The following is a 19,390-nucleotide window of genomic DNA, read 5'->3' as shown; positions in this document are numbered from 1 at the left end:
GATCCATGCCATAGCTTATGGGAACGCTGGATCTTTAATCCATGGAGAGAGGCCAGAGATTGAACCTGCATTCTCATGGAGGTGACTTCGGGTTCTTAACCTGCTGAGCTACAACGGGAATTCCTGCATGTATCTTTTCTAATTAGGATGTTCATTTTCTTTGCATAAGTACCCAGGAGTGGAATTGCTGGATCATATGGTAGTTCTTTTTTAATTGGGAGGGGAATCTCCATACTGTTTTCCATGGCACCTGCACCAATTTACCTGCCCACCCACAGCGCCCAGAGGATCCCTCTTCTCCGCATCCTCACCTCACTAACACTTGTTGTCTGCTGTCTCTTTGATAACAGCTGTCCTGATAGAGGTGAGGCGCTATCTCGTTGCGATTTTCACTTACGTTTCCCTGATGATTAGGGATGCTGAACAGCTTCTCGTGTGCCTGTTGGCCGTCTGTATATCTTCTCTGGAAAATGTCTTCTCAGAGCCTCTGTCCATTTTTCAGTCAGGTGGTTTGTTTTTTGGAGGCTGAGTCTATGCATTCTTTGAGTACTTTGGATATTAACCCCTCATCAACTACATCATTTGCAAATAGCTCCTCCCATCCGGAGGCTGCCTTTTCATTCTTTGACAGTTTCCTTCATTGTGCAAAAGCTTTTTATTTATTTATATATATTTTTTGTCTTTATTTTTTTTTTTTTGGTCTTTTTATTTATTTATTTATTTATTTATTTTTTGAGGGCTGCACCCACGGCATATGGAGGTTCCCAGGCTAGGGGTCTAATGGGAACTGTAGCTGCCAGCCTACTCCACAACCACAGCAACGCCAGATCCAAACTGTGTCTGCAACCTACACCACAGCTCATGGCAATGCTGGATCCTTAACCCACTGAACAAGGCCAGGGATCAAACCCACATCCTCACGGGTATTAGCTGGGTTCACTAACCCCTGGGCCAGGACGGGAACTCTGGATGCAAAAGCTTTTCAGTTTGATGTAGTCCCATTTGTTGATTTTTGCTCTTGTTTCCCCAAATTTTTACTAGATTTTATTAGACATTCAACAGTACTCCCACTAATGTCCTTTTTCTGTTCTAGGACCCAATCTAGCATCTATGTTATATTTAGTCATCCTGTCTCCTGAGTCTCCTCTGGGATAGTTTCTCAGTAGTTCCTTGCTTTTTGTCTTTGGTTTTGTTTTTAATTTGAAAGTATTGAAAAGTATCTGTCAGATATTTTGTAGAATGTCCCTCGGGGATTTTTTTTTTTTCTCATAATTAGACTGGGATGAGGTGTTTCGGGGAGCCTATCCCAAAGGGGAAGTGCCCGTCTCATCACATGACATCAGCTGGGGACCATACCCTTGATCACCAGATTAAAGCTGTTGGTCAGAGTTGTCCAGTGGGAAGCTATTTTTTTCCCTTCCCTACTTTCCTCTTTGGCAGTGAGTCACTAAGTGCAGCACTCACTCACGGCCCAGAGCCAACTGGGCTCCATCTGGAGGGGAGAGCATCTACTACGTACGTTATTGGAAGTTCTTCTGTAAGGAAGATTGGTCCCTTCTCCCCATGTATTTATTTATTCAATCACTGACTGAGATCAATATGGACTCATGGATATTTATTTTATACTTTGGGTTACACTCTAAGACGCTACTATTTTCTTGTTCAAACTGTCCCAGCTTTGGCTCTTCAGAGCTCTTTCGGGTTGGTGCCCATGTCCCTGTGACAATCCCCGCTCCTGTATCCTATTTATTTAAGAGCTTCCTTACTTTCTGGCACTGGCTTCTGGACTTTCCAATTATATCTTTTACTTTGGTAATCATATTTTTCATTTTCCAGAATGCTTTCCTGTTTTCTAATTGATTCTTTTTGCTAGGAGCCCTTTCTTGCTTTATGGATCCAATAAAATGTCAAATTAGATTTTATTTCTAATCATAAGATTGTAAATGATGTTTATTGGGTTTAAATGATCAGAATTACTCTCTAGATAAAGTACAAGGGCTTAATTATGGTTACAGTATATATATATATATATATAAATAATATATATAAATATTCTAACTCTTGGCAATGCAAAAGTAATAGCAAAACTGTCAGAGTCAGAAGGTTGGGGTGGAAGAGAGAGATGGAACACAATACGGGTGCTAATTTCTTTATTTTACATTGTAGAAATCAGAAGAGAGAGATGGAACACAATACGGGTGCTAATTTCTTTATTTTACATTGTAGAAATCAGAAGATATACCTAAAGTGGATGGAAGTGGACATAAAAGTTCATTGAGTTTGAAGTAGTAATGAATAGACTAAACTAACACTATAACACAATGTGGAAGAAATTGGAAGAAAAGCAGTAGTGGAAGCGAGAAGATGTCTTCGTTTTTTTCATGAGGGGACTCAATAAATATCAATCCAGTTGATAAATCAAGAAATGGAGGTACAGGCATGTTAATCAGACTTGATAAATCTGATTTTAAAAGCCACCACATCTCAAATCAGAAAAGCTGACTGGTTTCCTTTAAAAAGGGGGCCTAGAACAGAGTGGAATGCAGTGGAATAAGACTGAGTTTTTTGGAGTTTCCGTTGTGGTGCAGGGGTTTAAGGACCTGGTGTTGTTTCTGTGGCGGCTTGGATCACTGCCAAGACTCAACCCCAGTGCAGTGGGTTAAGAATCAGGCATTGCCATAGCTGTGGCACAGGTCACAGCTGCGGCCTGGATTCTTTTTTTTTAAATGTTAGGTTTTTATTTTTTCTGTTATAGTTGATTTACATTGTTCAGTCTATTTGTGCTCTATAGCAAATGACTCAGTCATATATATATATGTATACTCTTTTTCTCACATTATCCTCCATCATGTTCTATCACAAGTGGCAAAATATAGTTCCCTGTGCTATACAGCAGGATCTCATTGCTTATCCACTCCAAATGCAATCGTTTCTATCTACTAACCCCAACCTCCCAGTCCATCCCTCTCCCTCCCATCCCCCTCGGCAACCACAGTCTGTTCTCCAAGTCAATGAGTTTGTTTCTTTTCTGTAAATAGGTTCATTTGTGCTGTATTTTAGATTCCAGATATAAGTGAAATCATATGGTATTTGTCTTTCTCTTTCTGACTTACTTCACTTGGTATGAGAGTTTCTAGTTCTGTCCATGTTGCTGCAAATAGCATTGTTTTGTTTTTTTTCTATGGCTGAGTAGTATTCCATTGTGTATATATACATGGCTTGAATTCGATCCCTGGCCTAGGAATTTCCACATACCACATGCTGCAGGTGCGGCCAAAAAAAAAAAAAAAAAGACTGAGTTTTTCCTTAGTAACTTTCTGTATCAAAGCATTAAAAACATATATAACTTTTATAAAAATAATATTTTATAAAAAATAATTTAGGAGTTCCTTTCATGGCTCAGCAGGTTACAAATCCAACTAGTATCCATGAAGATGCAGGTTCGATCCCTGGCCTCGCTCAGTGGGTTAAGGATCCGGCACTGCCGTGAGCTGTGGTGTAGCTTGCCGATGTGTCTCGGATTCCGTGTTGCTGTGGCTGTGATGTAGGCCAGCAGCTGTAGCTCTGTCGACCCCTAGCCTGGGAACCTCCATATACTCTGGGTGCTGCCCTAAAAATAAAAAAAGAAGAAGAAGAAAAAAAAGAATACTAAAAACAAACAAACAAACAAACAAACAAACAAAAGCTTATTGGGATTGCACAGAATTTATAGATTGATTTTGGAGACAGTAACAGCCCAATATTGAGTCTTCTAAACCATGAACTTGGTATATTTCTTCATTTATTTAGATCTCCTTTAACTTCTCTTAACAATGTTTTATAATTTTCAGTGTAAGGTAAAGGTCTTACATGTTTTTGTATTAAATTTATTCCTAAGTATTTTATGGTTTTCGAAGCTCTTGTAAACAGAACTTCTTTTTGGCTACCCGTGGCATGCGGAAGTTCCTGGGCCAGGGATCGAACCCATGCCACAGCAGTGACCATGTCAGATTTTTAACCCACTGTGCCACCGGGGAATTCCTTGACTTCATTGATTACTTGTAATAGCTGTTTGTACATCCTTAGTATTTTCTATGTTATTAATTATGTCATCTGCAAATATAGACAACTCTCCTTTCTTTCCAATCTCTGTGCCTTTCATTTCTTTTTATTCCTTATTGCCGTGGCCAGGATCTCCTGTATCAAGTTAAATAGAGTTGGTAAGGACCGAAAGCCTTATCTCACTCCTGATCTCACGGGGAAAACATTCAGTTATTCAATTTTAAGTGTCATGTTAGTCATAAGCTTTCCCGGTTTTCCTTCATTACGTTGAAGAAGTTCCCTTCTACTGCGTTTCACAGTAAAGTGGATATTTGCGTTTTTTGGCTACTCAGCCTCTAAAGTCCTAACTCACATTTGGGGGATGCTTCCACGCTTCGAGTCTCGGAGTAAGTTAGAGTCTGCCTTGCAATATAGAATCACAAATGCCAACCACACAGTTTCTCCGAGTCCTTGCAGCAAGGGTATGATCACATGACCAAGGATAAGTGCACATGACGAGGCTCAGCCAATCAGATGCATGGGGGACTCTCACTCAAAGATGTGGGGCCAGTAAAGAATCCACTCAGGTCACAGAGGTGACAGTGGCTATATCTTGTTTCTGGTGTAGCAATAGGGCTAGGTTTGGTTCTAGCAATAGTGGGGTGTCGGTCGTTTGGCAGTAGTAACTGCATTACTGACTTGCCAGTAAGTTCTTTGTTTGAGTAAGGCAGCTGGAACTGGTTTCTGTTGATGACAAATAAGAACCTTGAATTACCCACCTAGTTAAATAGCAGTAACCCCACTCTAAAGAAATCTTGTTACACAAACAGGAGATCCTGTTAGACAAAGGGAGAACGGCCCCTGCCTTACTGGGCAGCTGACCCACCTGGGAGTCTGCTTGCTCAGGTTCTGGCCCTCATTCTCCCTTCCAGCTCCTCCCCTCCCCTCTCTGTGCTTTGGCCACAGATCATCTAAATCCTTCCAGAGTCTCCTGCTCTTTCCTTCCTCCCTGGCTTTGCAGCTGTTGTGCGTCCTCTCCCTGGAATGCACTTATCATCCCTCCCGAAACTGCTGACACTGCCTCCTAATTGGTCTCCCCCCTCCGCATCCCCTCTGGCCCCATGCCCAAGCCGTATTTCATACAGCAGCCAGAGCCATCTTCTCCAAACACGTGTCTGAGCATGTCAAGGTTCTGTTTAAAATCTTTCAAAGCTTCTTTATTGATCTTTGGATAAAGACCAAATTCCTTAACACGACCCCCCAGGCTCAGCACGGTCTGGCTCCTGCCCACCTCTCCAGTTCTCCTGGGAGACACTCAGGAGATAGAAGTAGGGGCTTGGCTTGCTATGGATTGAGAAGGGACAAGGAAGAGCCAAGGATGACACCCAGACTTCTGGCGGGGATGGAAGTAGGGAAGCTCCTTGGGTTATCCACTTTTAAGATCTCAAAGGCGGAAGTTCCCGTTGTGGCTCTGTGGGTTAAGGACCTGACATTGTCTCTGTGAGGATGCAGGTTCGACCCCTAGCCTCGCTCAGTGAGTTAAAGATCCGGTTTTGTTGCAAGCTGCAGCAGAGGTGGCAGATGCGGCTCAGATCCGTGGCTGTGGCTGTGGTGTAGGCCAGCTGCTGCCGTTACGATTCAACCCCTAGCCCAGGAACTTCCATGTGCCACAGGCTCGGCCCTAAAAAGCAAAAAAGAAAAAAGATCTCAAAGGCGTACCGGTCAGCCTTCCATCCTTTGTTGAACAGGGAGCTGAAAATTCATCCACCCACCCACCACTCACTCACACTTTCGTCTGAACTTCAACTACCTGACCAGCTCAGCACAGGATTTAGGTGGGAGCTGCAGCTCTACCTTTGCTTTATGTTCTTGGCTTAGGCACTTTCCCTCCCCAAGCCCTCATTTTCTCATCTATAAAGCAGGAATAATGCTTTCCCCTCCTCTCCTCCCCTCCCACTCCGCTCCTCCCTCCCTCTCCCTCCCTGATAAAAAAAAATTATTGTGAGGCGTCTGTTTCAGGCATGTGGCTGGCCCAAACTGCAACAGAGCTGGTGGGGACCATCCCCTATGAACTTCAGGAAGAGCCTCTATTTGCCTTTTTGAGAAATCGCTCTGGTTTTCAGGTGGAGGATGTTTTACAGATAAGTTGCAACAGGAAGGAAGGAGCCTCCAGTCCTCCGAAGCATCAGTGCCCCTGGGGAAATGTGTGGGGAGGTGGCCTGCCTGGAAGGGGGCACAAACAGACCTATCCCAGACCTCAGAGTAATCCTGAATCCCCCCTTGGCCACAGTCCGGGCCTCAGCAGGTGCTGCTGGCTCTGCCTCCAAAGACAGAGAGCCTTGTTCTCTTCACTTCTGCTGCCGTCACCCTGGTCCCACCACCATCCGTTCTCTCTGACCTCCTCCAACAATGGGATGCCCCGCCTCTGCTCTTGTCTCGCTCCAGAACGTCTCCTTCCAACAGCCAGTCACCTTTTACAATGCAAAGCAGGCACTCCTGCTTATCTTCTTCTTCTTTTTTTTTTTTTTGTCTTTTTGCTATTTCTTGGACCGCCCCTGCGGCATATGGAGGTTCCCAGGCTAGGGGTCCAATCGGAGCTGTAGCCACCAGCCTACACCAGAGCCACAGCAACGCGGGATCCGAGCCGCGTCTGCAACCTACACCACAGCTCACAGCAACGCCGGATCATTAACCCACTGAGCAAGGGCAGGGACCGAACCCGCAACCTCGTGGTTCCTAGTCGGATTCGTTAACCACTGCGCCATGCCGGGAACTCCCTGCTTATCTTCTAAGTCTTCCGTGGGCTCCCCACACTCCTCAGGCTGAGCCACAAACCCTGCATGAGCCACACCACCCCTTCCGGGTACAACCCCAATCACCGTGCCCTGTCCTTGATCCTGTGCTTCAGGAAGGCCCAGCTTCTGTACCTGCCGCTCCCTCTTCTCCAGGCTCTCCCCACAAGCAGCACATGCCTGCATCCTCCTCTGCAGGTCGTCTGCCCAGAGGTTGATTCCTTGAAGAGACTTTTTCTAAGTACGTGTTCCCCCATCACACTTTTTTTTTGTTTTGTTTTGTGTTGTTTTGTTAGGGCTGCACCTGCAGCATGCAGAAGCTCCCCGGCTAGGAGTCCAATTGGAGCTGTAGCTGCAGCAACGCCAGATCCGAGATGTGACTGCGACCTACACCACAGCTCAAGGCAACACTGTATCTGTAACCCATGGAGCAAGGCCAGGGATGGAACCTGTGTCCTCATGGATGCTAGTTGGGTTTGTTACCGCTGAGCCACAACGGGAACTCCATCATGCTTTGTTCCATCACTGTTTTATATCCTTTATAATACTCATCACTGCCTGAAATTAGACTGTGTATATTTACAGGTCTCCTTGCCAGTGCCACTCTTACATTTTTATTAATTTTAATTCTACTAGGAATTGCTCTCTATGTTGTCCAAAGAGCCTGACAAGTAAAGCAAAAATACCCCCTTTGCTCTTCCTCACCCATTCAGATCCCTCGCTAGAATGACAGCTCCATTTGTCCTACTGACCGTGATTAGCAAGTCCCTAGAACCACGTGTGGCACCTTCAACAGTTATGGAATGAAGAGTCAATCAAGGGCCAAGTTCTGGCTCTACCACAGATTAGCTTCCCTTTGGGGAGGGCTGGAGGAGGAGGTCAAGGTCCATAGGAGGCGATGGATTTGTGCAAACTACTTAGGTTCTCCAAATACCAGTTTGCTCGTTTATAAGAAAGAGAAAAGAGCATCTAGCTCATAGAAAGGTGCGCAGTGAGTGGTGCCCGGTGCAGCACACACCGCCTCGAGGTGTTTCTAGGCTAGTGGCGGGGGTGGGGGTGGGGGATGCACTTGAAACCCTGCAGGTTGAGGCCATAGGCCACCTGTCTGTTCAATGGCCCCAGAATGGAAGAGCCATGCTTTCCAAACTGGGCTGGGAAGAGCTATGTGGGAGCAGGGGTTACCTGAAACCATCTGGTGCATCTTCCTGGACTGTTTGTTTTACTTAGAAGTAATTTGCAACATTATTTTTATAGTAAACAAGTACTTATTGAATCAAATGCAGCATTTGCCTTCAATTTTAAATCCAGGTGCTCTGGGCACCATCCTGAAGAGAGGCATTGGCCATCATTTGCTTGACTTGAACAGAGTTTTCTAGGTGGGGAAGCGGATGCGCAGAGCGGCTGGACCTGGCCTTTCTGTCCTGATCAGGGTCCTCTCTGGCTCACTCCGTGAGCCGCTGTCATCATGCAGGACTCTGGCGTGAGCCTCTCTAGTCCCTGACCTCTGCAGAAACAGTAGGTGGCTTCCTGTCCTTCCCCGGTGGGAGTGAGGGTGAAGCCCAGAGGCTAAGGCCAGGGGGAAGGTTCTGGGCCCTAATCCAACGCTCCTAATTCCTAATATTGCCCAGACCCTGGACCACCCTGCCCGCCCCTCAACACACCCCCTTCTCAATCACCTGCCCATCTGGTCATAATTATAGTAATTACACTGGGATATCCTTTCCCAATTACACATAACCAGCATAGGTAACTGCTTCTGAGTATAATTACAGGAGATGTTTACAGACCCACAATCACATCAGAGTAAATGATAACTTCCTTTCTTTCCATTAATACACCAATATTAGGGCCCTATTAGAGCCAATTAGCCAAATCCCAGCAGTGAGGGGTTGGGAAAGACCTCACACTCCCCCCCCCCCCCCCCCCCCCGGAGTCCCCTGCAAAGCAGCAAGGGATCTCAGACAAAGCAGGGTCCCAGTCAGGATTTCATAGCACACCAGGAAGCCGGCAGAGGGCTGGACTAACATCCAGGGGCACCCACTGAGGGTCAGCAAATACCTAGGAACGGTTCTGAAGCGCGTGTTTGTAGACTGTCCACAGTCACCCTCAACAGACCGTGAGGCTAGGTAGGGTCTGTTGCGCCGAGCAGCTGGCCGGGACCCACTCCCAGGCCACAGCCCACCAGCTCTAAGCCCCCTTCCTTATCTCCTCTTTTCAATGCTTCCTCTTCCGGGGCAGTCACCACAGCCACCCCTGCCTTCTCCAGCCCCTCCGCCCCTTCTTCCTGTCCCTGTGGGGTTGTTGGGTGTTATCTCTCCAGAAGATGAGGGTGGGGGTTGGGTGGGGCGTCGTAAGGAGAAGGTCACCGCAGTCACCGGAGTTTCCCACCCTCCCACCCCCACTCCGGCCACCGCCCCGGGGGCGCCGCCTGGAGCTCGGCCCTGGGGTCGGGGATACAACTTCGACGTCCACGCTCCGGCACACGCAAAGGCTGCCCCGGCGTGCGCAGGGGAGCGTGCCTGCACACACGCACACCGTACAAAGACGTGCACCCTGCTACAGCCCAGCAAACGCACTCCCCAATCGCTGGCGCTCACAGTGGTGCACACGCACCCGCACCGTCGCGTGCACACACGCGCACGTATACCCACCCCAGCGCACGTCCTCACGTACACACACACACACACACACACACGGGCGCCGGGCAGCATCCGTGTGGACCCCGAATGCCGACCTCCGGGCCCTGATGCGTCCTGGCCCAGGCCGGCGGCTGGCTGTGCGGCGCACACACACGCGCACACGGGCCCCCGCGCGCCCTCCCCGCTCGGCGGCTCGGCTCCCCGGCCCCCCGGCTCCCCCGCTCCCCGCCCCGGCCGCGGCGGGCGCTGTGCGGCGGGCGCTGTGCGGCGCGGCGGGACCGGGCGGGGGCGGCGGCCGGGAGCGCGGAGGAGGCGGAGCAGGCGGAGCAGGAGCCCAGAGCCGGCTGGCCCGCGCCCCTCCTGCCGGCCGGGGATTTTCCAGCCTGGGCGCTGACGCCGCGGACCTCCCTGCGGCCGCCGCGGACCATGGGCGACAAAGGGACGCGGTGAGTGCGGCCGGCGGCCGGCCCGGGGCGCGTGGGGGCGGCCGGGGCGAGGGCGCGGCCGCGGGCGGGGGTCCTAGTCCGCGTCCCGGGTGTGCCTTCGCCGCCAGCCGGGCAGCGCCGGCGCCTGCTCGGCGGCTCCCGACTCTCCTCCAGCCGAGGTCTCTCTGCGGTCGCCCGCTGGGCCAGGGGCGCGGGGTCGGAGAGACCAGGACCCGGCCGCCCCTGCGGGGCTCGCGGCTTTTGGCCGCGGAGACTCGCTCACACGCACTCACTCGCTGACACCAGGCACTGGGCAGCCGGCGCAGGGACGCAGAGGGCAGGTTGACACACAATGGCACACACGCGGATGTGGACACACGGGCACACTCATCCATGGGCGTGCTCATGCCGGCACACACGCTGACATTCGCCGCCACATCTGAGCACATCCAGAGACACACTGTCACACACTCATTGGTACACACTCGTCAACATGCTCTCGCTGACAGTCCTGTTGGCACACGCAGGGCACACTCCACCATATATCACCGCTGACATCCCTTTATGCTGGTGCGCGCACGTGGGCCTACCCTGATCACGCACATCCACTGTCACTTGTACCCACCCTAACAGACACTCTCATGCGTTGTCACCCTTACCGACAGAAACACTTGTGTTGGCACATATCTCACCAACACAGTGTTCACGGGACCACACCACTGCTGACCCCCACAGACAGACATCAGACTAATGCCCAGGCAGACACCCCGGGTCACATGCCAACAGCCCCTGGGGTGGCTGCCACACTCGCTCCAGGCCCCACAAGGTGAGAAGTGGAAACACACACACCGCACAGGGTGGGAGACCCCCCGGGAGCCTGGGAAAAATGCTTCTTTCCACAGATCCCCTTCTTCTGGCCTCCCCAAGACGCCGGGGTGGCCGGGTGGCTTGAGCCGGGGTGGGGAGGGGGCTCGCGTCTCCCTAGGAGCCTGCCCTTGTCTTTCTTCACCCTCTTCCATCCTTGGGCCCCACTTTGCCGCCCTCCTCTCTTCCCTCTCTCCACCCTCCCTTATTCTCTCCTTGCTTCCAATGTGTATTTATTGAGCACCTACTGAGTACGAGGCGTAGCGTGGAAATGAAAGATGCGCAAGACCCAGTCCTTCCATTCTCAAAGGAGCTAATAGACTAGGGAGAAACGGCCCTCGTGGCCGGCAGGTCTCAGGACCACTGACCAAGCAACGTAACACCTGCTGCCCTCTGACTCTCTCGCTCAACGGCCTGAGAAAAGTCTTCCAGAGATTACTTCCATTTACCAGAAGACGAAACTGAGGCTCAGAGATAACTTTTGCTCCCAAGGTTTAGAAACCGCTTCCCCACCCTCCTCCCGACAGCTCTTCAGGGCAGTTCATTTTCCTTTTCCTCTTTTCCGGAAGAGGAGCCAGAGCTCAGAGAAGTGACTGGACTTGCTTAAGGTCAAGAGGGGTCAGAGGCAGGGCAGAGGCTGGAGGCCACTTGCTGCATTTCTGTGTGGTCCACCCTGGGGCACTGGCAAGCCTCCCGCCGGCCCTGGGTTTGAGGCCTGGGTGGGATGGCCTGTTTTGTGTGTGGAGGCCCAGCTGCTGGGGGCGCTGCTGAAGACCGTGAGGCATCTGCATTCACCTTGGTGGCAGGTCCTCGTGGCAGCCGGCTGGCCGGCACTGTGACCCAGGTCTCTGTCCTCAGCCGTAGCACGTGAGGACGAGTGACTCTCCTTCCCCACATCCGGGTCCCCCAAAGCCAAGAGCCTCCTGATGGTTGAGGTGAGAATTTTCTCCGAGACCGGGGAGTCAGGAACCCCTGCCCCTCTCCTTGACTCCTGCTTCGCCATCAGGGTGACTCAGTCCCTCTTGGGCCTTGGTTCGCCTCCCTGTGACTTGGAGGAGAGTGTCATCGCTCCCCTGCTAGCATAGGTCGTCGGCAGAATGAGGATATCATGAGCAGCCAGGCACCTGTTGGGGACCCTGTCTTTGGGGTCAGGCCTTTTCCAGGACTTTCCCTTCTCTGCCTCTAACTCGGGGGTGGCGGGGAGCAGGGAGCACAAGGACCTTGGGCAACTGTCTTCACCTTTCTGGACCTTATTTTCCCATCCACAAATTGGAGCTGTCAGTACTTAACATTGGAGTTCCCGTGTGGCCTGGTGGGTTAAGGATCCAACAATATCATTACTGTGGTTCGGGTTGCTGCCGTGGCGTGAGATTGATCCCTGGCCTGGGAGCTTCTGCATGCCACGGGTGCAGCCAAAAAATAACACAGCATTTTCAGGGCTCTCCCTGTGTTTTCTGAGTACACTGGGCAGGGGGAGGTGGTGCTGCCGGAAGCCTGGCGCCCAGGCCTGGCTCTCGTCCATGAGATGGTGGCCCTGTTCTCTCTCTCTCTTGGTCTCCCCGTAACCCCAGGAGACCTCCCTGTTTCTTCCAGAAAGGTTTCCTGAGTAATTTGGAAGAGAAAGACAAAATCAATACTGGGCTATACCTTGCCTTGTTCTGTAAACCATGGGATGCTACTTCATCTCTGACTTAGAAGTGGAAACTGGACATACCTGATACTCTAAGGATCAGGAGTCGTCGCATTCATCCTGCACCTGGATTTGCAACCCCCATCTGAAAGTGACAGTGAGAATTAATGGGAAACTGTCACTGCTTCTAGAAAGTTCCAGAGTCAAAGGAGAAAAGGAGGATGAGACAGATACGTGAATAGGACTAATTACAGGTAGTTTGATGACTGCTCTGACAAGGTGCTCTGGGAGCAATCATACAGCCATTCCACAAACATTGGCCCCCAGTGTTGGGGCTGGGGGTTCAGAGATGAATGGCCCTACTCTGTTTCCAGAGGCTTGAAAGTGGAGCAGGTGATTATCATGCAGCGTGACACGTGCTCTGGGAGGCCAAAGGAGGGGCCCCCACCCCGTCCTGGCAGGGGGCATGGTGAGGGAAGCTTTCCTGGGAAGGAAGTGGCATTGGGGCAAGGGGACAGGATTGGGGATGTCATTCCTGGCCGAGGGTGCAGAGTGTGACAAGGCTTGGAGGCATGGAGCAACATGTGCAGCCTGCGGGCTGGGCTGGGGCGAGGGGTGAGAGGTGGAACACAGGCTGGTCCTCAGCAGCCTGGATGTCAAGCTGAGGAGAGGGGTTTTCTCCCCAAGGTGATGGTGATGGGGCAGCGGGGGCGGGAGAGACGGGTACAGATTTTCGATTCAGAGGGACGCCTTTGGCTGTGGCCAGAAGTGTGGATGAGAGGGGGGGCCTGGGAGCTGGGAGACCCATGAGGAGGCCGGGGAGGAGCCTGAGAGAAGACAAGATTGGAACTATGGCTGGAGCGAGAATGGAACCGGGAAATATGAACGGGGAGGTGGAGTCCATCAGCCTTACGGGTGGGCTGCCTGCTGCGTGGCAGGAAATTTACATGCAGGATCTCGCTTGGTTCCCTAGGACCCTATTAATATAAGGAGTGTTGTTCTCACTTTACAGACCAGAACACAGACTAGGAGAGATTAAGGAATTTGTCCACTGCCATTCAGCCAGTGAACTTCTGAACCCAGGCCCGTCTGCCCTGCTGGTCCGTGCTTTCCCCCAGAGGGAGGGGGTTGTCTGGCTCCCAGGTGGCCTCTCCCATCTCCCTGATGGCCTCATCCTCAGGTCATGCATCCCTTCTGGTCCTTGCCGTTGCTACTAACTCAGTTGGCAGCATGCAGGATCAGAGTTAGACAGCAGGAGGGACTTCCCGAGAGGCTGTGCGATGGAATGACATTTCCTTTCCTACAGATGTTTATGAACCCTTCATTTTTGGCAGGGAAGGGGGGTGGGTGTGACGGGGACACGTAATCACCAGCTCTCTGTGAACCTTGGCTGTCGTCTCTCTTGGTGGTTAAGCTCTCTGTGACCCATGTTGGCTGGAACATGGGGGAAGTCCTGTGGCTTTGGCCAGGGTGGCTCATGGGGCTGCTGGGAGTGGAAGGGTTGAGGCTGACCCGTCGTCTCTGATCCTGGATTCCAGGCCGGCCTCTGGGCTTCAGACTTTGCCACAGCACTCTTCCTTCCAGGTTGGGGCCTCCTTGCCAAGGGTTGAAGCCTCCCATTGACATGGGTCCAGGGGTCCCGAGTCAGGGGTCTGCCACAACAGGCCGGGAGTCTGCACGCCCCGAGTGGCCTCCGGGCCACCTCCCCTGTGCCACAGTGATCGTGCTGACCATCTAATGAGACCTGCAGGGGGTAGCAGCTTGATAGGGAGTCAGACTGGAAGCTGAGGAAGAGGTCCAGAAGCTTCTGCCTAAATGGTGGTAGGGATGGGCGTGGGAGGCAGGGATTTGGATGTCTTTGGGTTAGAGGTGGCAGTTGACTCAGGGAGCGTGGATGCTGGCACAGGGAGAAGGGATAGCGTTTGAAGAGAGGATGCCTGGGGCATTTGAGGCTTTGGAGAGCACCCATACCTGGGGGGGGGTGCAGAGAGGAAGGAGGGGGGGCACTGAGGAGGCTGTGTCCTGGGAGCCAAAGAAGCAGCCAGGGACGAACAGAGGATGAGCCTAGGAAAGACCCTGGGATTTAGGCAGAAGGTGGTGGCTGGTGACTTGGTGAGAGGAGCGTGGATGGAGCCGTGGGGGCAACGCTGGGCTGCAGGGGCCGTGGGGGAGGGGGGAGGACCTTGCTTTCTGTGCCTGAGCTTCTGGGAGGAAGGCGGCAGGCGCCCTGGGCTGGCAGGCGGTAGGGGCTCTGAGTGTGGGATCTGCAGGGCGAGGCTCATCGGAGGGCGAGGAGGGACAATTGTGTGGCTCTGGTCACAGGGGGGCATGTCAGAGCTGCCTCAGGCTGGGGGTCTTGAGGAAGGCTTCCTGGAGAAGGTGCCCCCTGCTTGGGTCTGGGGCATGAGGAAGGCTTAGGTGTCCTGGACAGAAGGAGGAACCTAGGCCCAGGTGCAGGCGTGGGAGTGTGAGGGTGCCGAGGGAGGTGGCAGCCCTGGGGAGCAGGCTTTGGGTGCTGGGGTGGGTGGGTCTGAAGGCCCCTTCTACTCATGTAGTCACACCTCAGGTGTCTTTGGTGAGCTCCTTTTCTTTTCTTTTTTCTTTTCTTTGCTGCACCTGCCACATATGGAAGTTCCCAGACTAAGGGTCGAATCAGAGCTGCAGGAGCCAGCGTACGCCACAGCCACAGCAACACCAGATCTGAGCCGCGTCTGTGACCTCCACTGCAGCCTGTGGCATCTCCAGATCCTTAACCCACTGTGCGAGGCCAGGGATGGAACCCACACCCTTATGGATACTAGTCAGATTCTTAACCTGCCAAGCCACAACGGGAACTCGGGGCTATTTCTGTTTCCTGTTTGCTGGTCCATTGATCAGCTGTGGGTCTGGCTCCTAGGAGATGCCTGGCAGGGCTTTATTGACGTGCCTGAGCTGTCAGCCCGGGGGCTCTGGCCCTGCTGCAATTACAGCTTTCCCGTTGGGGACCCAAGGAAGGAAGCCCTGCTTCCCACATTAGACTGGGTGTTGGGGGGCCTCCTCCATCAGATTGGGAGGTCCTAAGGGAGGGGATGTGCCCCCCATCAGCATAGGCTTCCTGCAAGTGAAGCCTGTTTCCCGCTCATCGGACGGCCTTCTGCAGGTGGGAGCCATGTCTCTGGCATCGGACCCGGGGCTCCCAGCGGTGGGACGCGTCTCCAGTCCGAGCCCTGGGATTAGGACGGGTATTAACCCTGATGGTTCCCGAGCATCCTCCCTCCCTCCTGTGTGCAGGATGGGTCCTGCCTGAGGGTGGCTTGAGTCCTAGTAGGACAAGTATAGACAGAGCGGGTGGGGAGGACAGGGTGGCTGCTTTTGAGAGAAGAACAAAGGACACTGTTGTCCCAGCCCCCTCCCTCCCTCCCAAGGGGCCCCGGGCAGGGTCATCTCTCTGGAGACGCACCTCCTCCTTCCTGGGCCTGGCCCCATCTTTAGTCCCACTTGAGAGGAACTGCTTGTTCCTTCCCAAGAGACCTGGTGCCAGACGAGGCCCCTGGGAGGCCAGGCCCCAGGGACTGGACCGGACAGGTCCCTGGAGTTCTGTGTGGTTGAAGTCAGCATGGCCACTGAGCAGCTTTCCCTCTGCCTAGAGCTGGGCCCGACTGGGCTGAGAGCACAGCCAGTGTCGTGGGCCCTCTGGTACCTCAAGAGGGATCCAGAGCAGGTGCGATGCTGTGGCCCATGCTGGGCCACCAGAGGCAGGACTCACCTCTCTGGCTCTGAGCTGTTCAGTGGCTGTGCAGGGGGCACCCAGAGGCCCAGAAGCTGAACGGGTATGGATCTGCATGAGGCAGGCGCTCCCTCCCATCCTGGCCCTGGGCCTCTGGCCCCACACTTGGTCCTCTTGTCCTTTTGCAGCCTCCCGCCGCCCCCCAGCCTGTGCAATCAGTGGGCATGGATGCGTTTTGGCAAAGGACAAGGAAGGGGGTGGGGAGTGGACTACCAGGATGTGCCATCTCAGAAGGGTCCCAGAGGTATGCTCTAAGGCTTGCTCATTGCTGTGTGACCTTGGGCATGATATTCACCCTCTCTGGACTTGGTGTCCCTACTGAAGTCAAATCAGCTGGAGTGTATGAAGCCCTTCTCCCAGAGTCACCTGTTTTTCTGTGTTCTGCTAGGGGCCTTGGGGGTGACCTTCCTTCTGAGGGGGCAGAAAAGGGAGACTGGGCAACTCAGGCCTCTGCCATACTCCAGTGGGACTGAGACCCCCGGCGGAGCTGGGCCTGGGGGGCTGTGGGTCATGTTCTCTCCGTGGGATCAGGCCCTCGCCGCAGCAGCCTCCCACCTCCCAAAGCACCTGCAGGAACCGCCAGGCAGGTCCTGGAAGATTTCATTCTCTCTGCCCACGCTGTGCCCTCCTCTGAGTGCCCACAGCCCCCTCCAGGATCTGATTAGCAAATATTAGGGGCTGATTAGCCTAGTGGTTAGGCTATAGGAAGAACCAGATTTCCTGGTTTCAAATACCAGCTCTGCCACTTACCGGCCTGGTGACCTCTGCTAATTATTTAACCCCTTCTCTGCTGTAGCGCCCTCCTCTGTAAAATGGAGTAGCAGCAGTGCCTGCGTCGTGGGTTGTCTCGAAGATTAAATGGGTTAAGATAGGTACGCCTTGGAGACAAGTCCCCAGCCCAAGTGCAGTGTCATACGAGGTGACCTCCCAGTGCCCTTCCTGTCCTTCAAGGCCCGAATCACATGTGCCCTCCTCTGGGAAGCCCCCTGCCCCAGATCTCCAAGTGCCTCGTGACTTCTTTTCAGCTGTATGTTCATTCTCTCGCTTTCTGTCAGCACTCATCCTTCCCTCTCTTTGTGGGTTATTTGCACACTCGTGATGTCCTCTGTGTGAGGCCAAGGGCACCTGGCGGGGGCCTCTTGTCCCTTTGCACCTGTGCAGGCCTGGCGTGGCCCGAGCTCCATACGTTCGGCGAAGGAGGGTGATGTAGGTATACTTGGGGATGGGCAGTGTGGTGGGTGGGACAGCATTGCTGATTCTGAAATATCTAAAAGTGGCCCAGAGCCACAGGCATTAGATTATTTTCTGTGCTTTGAAGGGCGGAGGTTACCGCATGACTGGCTTTACTTTGCTAGGAGAATGTGTTTTCAGACAAGCAGAGCTACCTGGCGACGGGATTGGTGGCTCCTTCCAGCCTTCGTGCCTTTGTTCCTGTTGCATCTGCCATTGCGAATGGCATCCTTGGAGTTCCCTTGTGGCTGAGGGGTTAAGGACTTCCCGTTGTCATTGCTATGGCTTGGGTCGCTGAGTGGCATGTGTTTGATCCCTGGCCTGGGAACTTCTGCAAGCCAAGGGTGCAGCCAAAAAAAAAAAGAAAAAAGAAAAAGAATGAGAGAAGGCCATCGTTGCTTCTCTCTGTTCAAATTCTACTTCCTAAATACGTGCCCAGCCATGGCGCCATCCTTTCCCGGCCCCCAGAGGTGGGCTCTCATTTCATCACGCCCATCCTCAGACAGCTCCTGGGTCGGGGCAGTGACGTGGTAGAGTAGGGGGGGTTATTTGCACACTCGTGATGTCCTCTGTGTGAGGCCAAGGGCACCATGTCTCCCTTTGGAATAGACATCTGGATCTGGCTCCAGGGTATCCAGGGTGGTTTGACCTGACTTGAGGAGGGGACCATGGCTTCCGATGACCCACTGGTGATCAAGGAGCTCTTTATGTGGCTGGAGAGCCCTCCCTTGGCCCACTGGCAGAGCGCTGAACTCCCCAACAGCTTCCCACTGGGCAAGGACTCAGAACCCACCTAATTACTGGGGACAGAGTTCTGGGCACTGGATCCAGCAGGCTGTGGTCATAATCAGCTAATTAACCCCCCCCACCCCAGGCATTGCTCCTTGGCCAGAGGAGTAGAGGGAAGGGGGCCTTGAGGCTCAGAAGAGATGTGAAGACACGGTGCTGTGCCGCGGGAGTTCAGACCCTGGGTCGGCTGAGCAGAGGTGGGCAGGGCAGCAGGGAGACCCACAGCCGATGAGAGAGGGGGCTCCTTGGGCACAGCACTCAAGTGAGAGGAATCGGGGCAGGGATCTGGGTTGGGAGGTGGACCCCACTGTTCACGGTCCCTGCGATGTTGTGGATGAGCCGCTTTTCCGCTTTGGGCCTCAATGTCTCTGTGTGTCAGGCAGCAGGGGGAGAGGGCTTGGCCTGGAAGGTCCCCAGGACCCTCTGCTTCTCAGTTCTGTGGCTGGCAAGGAGGTGGCCTAAACAGCAGGCTGTGTTTCTGCCCAACAGCTTGGCCTCGAGCAAGCCCGTCTTCTGGAAGGGACAGGCGGGGCTCCAGGCTGACCCAGGCTGAGACAGAGTAACTGGAGGTTAATCAGAGGGGAAGACTGCAGGGGGCAGCAGGCGAGCCCTCGGCCTCTGTCATGCCCTTTTCCCTGCCCTGTCCTCGTGACTGGCCTGTGGTCCCCAAATGAGTGTCCTCAGCCAGTGACGGTTTGAGGCTGTGCCGTGTCTTTTCCAACAGTCTGGAAATTTCCCAAGTAGCACACCCAGATGTGTGGGGATGGGGCTTCCCGAAGGTCAAACCACCAGTTTCTCTGTGTGGATTTCGGAATCACACCAACTTGGTTTTGCTGCCCCACAGTTATTGTGCACCAGCTCCACGACCCTGGGTGGGGGGGGGTCTTAAACTCTCTGCGCATCCGTTTCCTCATTTGTGAAATAAGGGGCAGGGAGGGTAGGGATTTGCCGAAAGCCATTTGCTCTCTGTCGCCTCTCTCCCTGCCCCCACGCCCGTTGTCCTGGCCCAGGCTGTGTGCCCTGCAGGGTTTGCAGGGTTGGGGGCTGTCCTGGGGCCAGAGGAGAAGGTCAGAGGGTGTCTGGAAAGGGAAGTGAGATTGCCCAGGGCCCGGGCGGGGTGGAGCAGTGGGTGCTGGTGCAGCCCGGGCCCTCTCCCTTCGGGCCCCTCACTTACAGGGGTGCTCTAGGAGGAAGTGGGGAGAACTCAGGGGAGCAGGAAGCCGGGGGCGGGGATG

General features: G+C 53.4%; 1 protein-coding gene across 1 annotated transcript in view; it reads left to right on the top strand.

Moving 5' to 3' along the window:
• Nucleotides 1-9,742: 9,742 nt before the first annotated feature.
• ARRB1 (arrestin beta 1) overlaps nucleotides 9,743-19,390 on the top strand; it is a 73,291-nt gene continuing 63,643 nt past the window's right edge. Inside the window, exon 1 of the mRNA XM_047754309.1 lies at nucleotides 9,743-9,897. Coding sequence (XP_047610265.1) covers nucleotides 9,878-9,897 — 20 coding nt within the window. The 5' untranslated portion in view covers nucleotides 9,743-9,877. The remainder of the gene's footprint in view (nucleotides 9,898-19,390) is intronic.

This window comes from Phacochoerus africanus, chromosome 11, assembly GCF_016906955.1.
Source record: "Phacochoerus africanus isolate WHEZ1 chromosome 11, ROS_Pafr_v1, whole genome shotgun sequence".
In the NCBI taxonomy this organism is placed as follows: Eukaryota; Metazoa; Chordata; class Mammalia; order Artiodactyla; family Suidae; genus Phacochoerus; species Phacochoerus africanus.
Note: the sequence above shows the minus strand (reverse complement) of the source record. Positions and strands in the feature narration are given on the sequence as shown.